The following is a 3,334-nucleotide window of genomic DNA, read 5'->3' on the forward strand; positions in this document are numbered from 1 at the left end:
CCGAGATGTCTGATCGCTTGAAAAGTAGGAGTAACGGGAAATGAGAAGGGAAGCAGATCGGATACGTCATCGGGAAGTCCTTTGAAACGCCAAATCGAGAAATGAGGGTGAAATGAAGCGTGGTGACGCGCGCCAGTAACAGTTAGTCTTTTATATATTTTTAAACTACTTTGTCTATACTTTCTTGTACAAACTCTCGGAATATTAAAATAATATAATACTTTGTCTATTGATCAATGAAGCTTTGCAATCAATGCATTCGTTCCGGATATAAAATCTTCTTTTTAATATTACATAAGCAAAGCCATCTTTTCTACAACCATTATATGATTCGCAAATTATTAACATTGGACTTGTCTAGCAAACTGGCACTATCCCAAGGACCAAATTATTTCAAGACACGTACATAGATCCAAGTAACCCAATCGACGAACCATTCAAGCAGTGGCAATATTAAATTATTCTATTAGGTAAAATGATTACACGTTTTTGAGCCAAATTATATTTTGTTTGTAACAGTGACTTTATTGAATACTTCTCTCAAATATCGTTCCTTGTATTCTGATGTTTAATTAACTTTTATCCTTTTCTACACGCTTGCCTTCTGTATGTATAAAATAACTGATATGATAAACTGTTACGAAATAAATGAAAATAAACAAAAACTAAACGCTCAAACAAATTAAATTGAAACAAAATTTCTACAATCACTTCTTCGTACTTAGGTATGGTTTTCAAACCGTCGTGCAAAGTGGCGACGGGAAGAAAAAGTACGCTCGCAGAAGCGTCTCATAAGTCATGGGGGAGCCGGTAGTAACGGAGTGAGCGGAGGAATTGGAAGTGGCAGTCTTGGTGGAGCGCATCTCGTAGGACAAGGATGCTCTGACGGTGGTGTACCTGGAGGCTGCGGCGTGATCAGTAGCATCAGTTCGACGACAATTTGTTCGCCATCGGTGGCAGCCGCAAAGCTTTACCAAACGGAGTACGACAGTCGGTACGGATCAACGGCTGCGGCGGCGGTAGTAGCAGCACAACCAACAGTTTCTGACTGTTACACCAACGCTCTCACTAACTCAACTGGTACAATCGGACTAATGTCATCTCAGCCGCCACGTGAAAATTATCAATACTTGCTCTCTGATTCGCTTCACTCACTCAGCATGCCTTATTCCTTCCACCACCGATTACCGTGCAGTTCACCGTCTAGTGTACAACCGATGGACCTAAACACTCACTCGGCAGTTTCGGCCGCAGCAGCCGCTGCAGCTGCGTCAGCCGCTGTTTACAGTCAGTCAATTAGTATGACAGATCTCTCGCAGATGACACCTCCGAGTGCGGTGGCGGCAGCGACCACCGCTGCTGGTCTCCCAACTGTAATACCACGTCACCTACCAATTATTACCAGTGCGATAGCGTCGAATCCCACTGTGATTTCTGACGGGAGCGGCAGTTCCGTCAGCGCTTCTGGTGGAAGTGTAGCTGATAGTGGTGGTAATGGAAGTGGCGGTCGTACACCCAATGGTTCAGTGGCAACTAACATCGATCTGGAAACGACAGGCAGCATCGGTGGCTCCATTGGCAATAGAGGAGAGAGTAACAGCAGTGGAATTTCGGAAAACAATGTTGAACCAGGTAGCCAGCAACATTTGCAAGTCAGCCAACAACAACCTCACCCTCAAGGTGGCCAATATATGACGCGACTAGAATAATCTTCAATTCCTTCAGTACCACCGGCAGCAACAGTGTTTGAGAAGGCAATAGCGGCTATGACACCTAATGTGCATAATCATCCTTCTGCTGTATCCAACGTTTCAAACCCCTGCTCATTTTGTTTGTCACCGCTACAACAACGACAACATACGTTACAACAATGTGGCTGTCCTCATCTCCACCATCAACAACCCATTCGTTCTTCGCACCATCATTATCTACATCATCATATTTCGGGCCCGATCACGATGTCTTTACACTCCATTTCAACGCATGTTCATCATAAAACAACACTTTCTACACCACTATCGACATCCCTCCAGCCATCTGCTTGTTTTACCGCTGCGCTTCCATCAAAATGTCACTTCGTGACTTCTGATGGTGCAACGGGACTTTCTAACCATCTTTCGCAGTCTTTCTCTTCATCCTCTTCCTCGACCACGTTCTCCTCCTCACCATCATCGTCAGTAACTATCTCCTCGTCTGGCGTTCTGCCATCAGATAGTGCACTAGGTTTACAACCTATTTCTCAATTTCCTCATCAGCTTCAACTACATCAAAGACAACAACAGACAACCTCATCGCCATCGTCTTTTAGTATCACGGTGTCATCAAGTTTCAGCACGCACCACCATGCCGTTCCTACTCCTGCAATTGTAATTTCTTCCACACCTACACCTCGTCTACCGCATCTAATACACCAAGAGTCAATGCATCCCATCGCAACTCCTATTCTTCAAAACAATCCTCATTCTCATTCGTCTTTGTTGCGTCATCTTCAATCTCTGGCCTGTTCCGAAACTCCATTAGCTTCGTCCTTACCATAATCATCAACAATATCTCCTTCTATTGGCTCGATTGCTGTTATACCATCAGTGCATCGTGACGATAGCGTCTCTATAGAACCTTTGCGAGATCGAAATTAGAAACAAATCATAAAATAATATTGTTAATCCGTACCAATCCATAAACTTCAATCTTTTTATTTTTTATTACCAGCTTCCAGTCACTGGATCCAAAATCCCAAATTCCAAACTAAAAGATATTGAAATCTCAAATCGAAAATTGGAAAGTAAGAGCAATGAAAAAAGTTGAACTTTGTAATATGTGTATAAATAATTATAATATATCAATTTGTATTATATGATGCGAACGATGAAATTCCTCACTATTTGAGGAAATACTCAGACTGTAAAATACTTTTATTATAATACATAACAAGATTTGAGAAAGATAAGAGAAACAAAAGTGAAAATAAAAAGTATAACTCAAAAAATTATTACGTGTTACATAAGTTGATAAAACAGGTGTTGCGAACGCAACAATTTAACATGAGAGCTTGGTAATTAAAACTCTACTCAAATAGCGTAGAAGAAGTAGAGAGCAAAGAAGAATTTTAAAACTTGTATTTCTCTTCATACACTTGCTCGCGCGTGCGGTTGTAATCGAACTGTTGTTGTTACTTTCTTTATTATAGAGACTTTGAACTTGAAGCTTCTTTCGTCTCTTTTTGCGGGTTTGTTGATTTGTTGTTCTGGATAGTTCCGTTTCGGTGTTTTATTGTTTTGGATGGTTTTATATTGTTGGTTTGTTGCTTTGGACGGTTTTTTTTATTTGATGTTTT

The 3,334-nt window shown here is 41.2% G+C and overlaps 1 protein-coding gene across 1 annotated transcript; it reads left to right on the forward strand.

Annotated features, from left to right (window-relative positions):
• The first annotated feature begins 1,160 nt into the window (after positions 1-1,160).
• Positions 1,161-1,709, forward strand: LOC131214197 (glycine, alanine and asparagine-rich protein-like). Its single transcript, XM_058208577.1, has one exon. It carries the CDS (start codon positions 1,161-1,163, stop codon positions 1,707-1,709), a length of 549 nt encoding a protein of 182 aa, XP_058064560.1.
• The last annotated feature ends 1,625 nt before the right edge of the window (positions 1,710-3,334 follow it).

This window comes from Anopheles bellator, unplaced genomic scaffold (genome assembly GCF_943735745.2).
Source record: "Anopheles bellator unplaced genomic scaffold, idAnoBellAS_SP24_06.2 scaffold00215_ctg1, whole genome shotgun sequence".
In the NCBI taxonomy this organism is placed as follows: Eukaryota; Metazoa; Arthropoda; class Insecta; order Diptera; family Culicidae; genus Anopheles; species Anopheles bellator.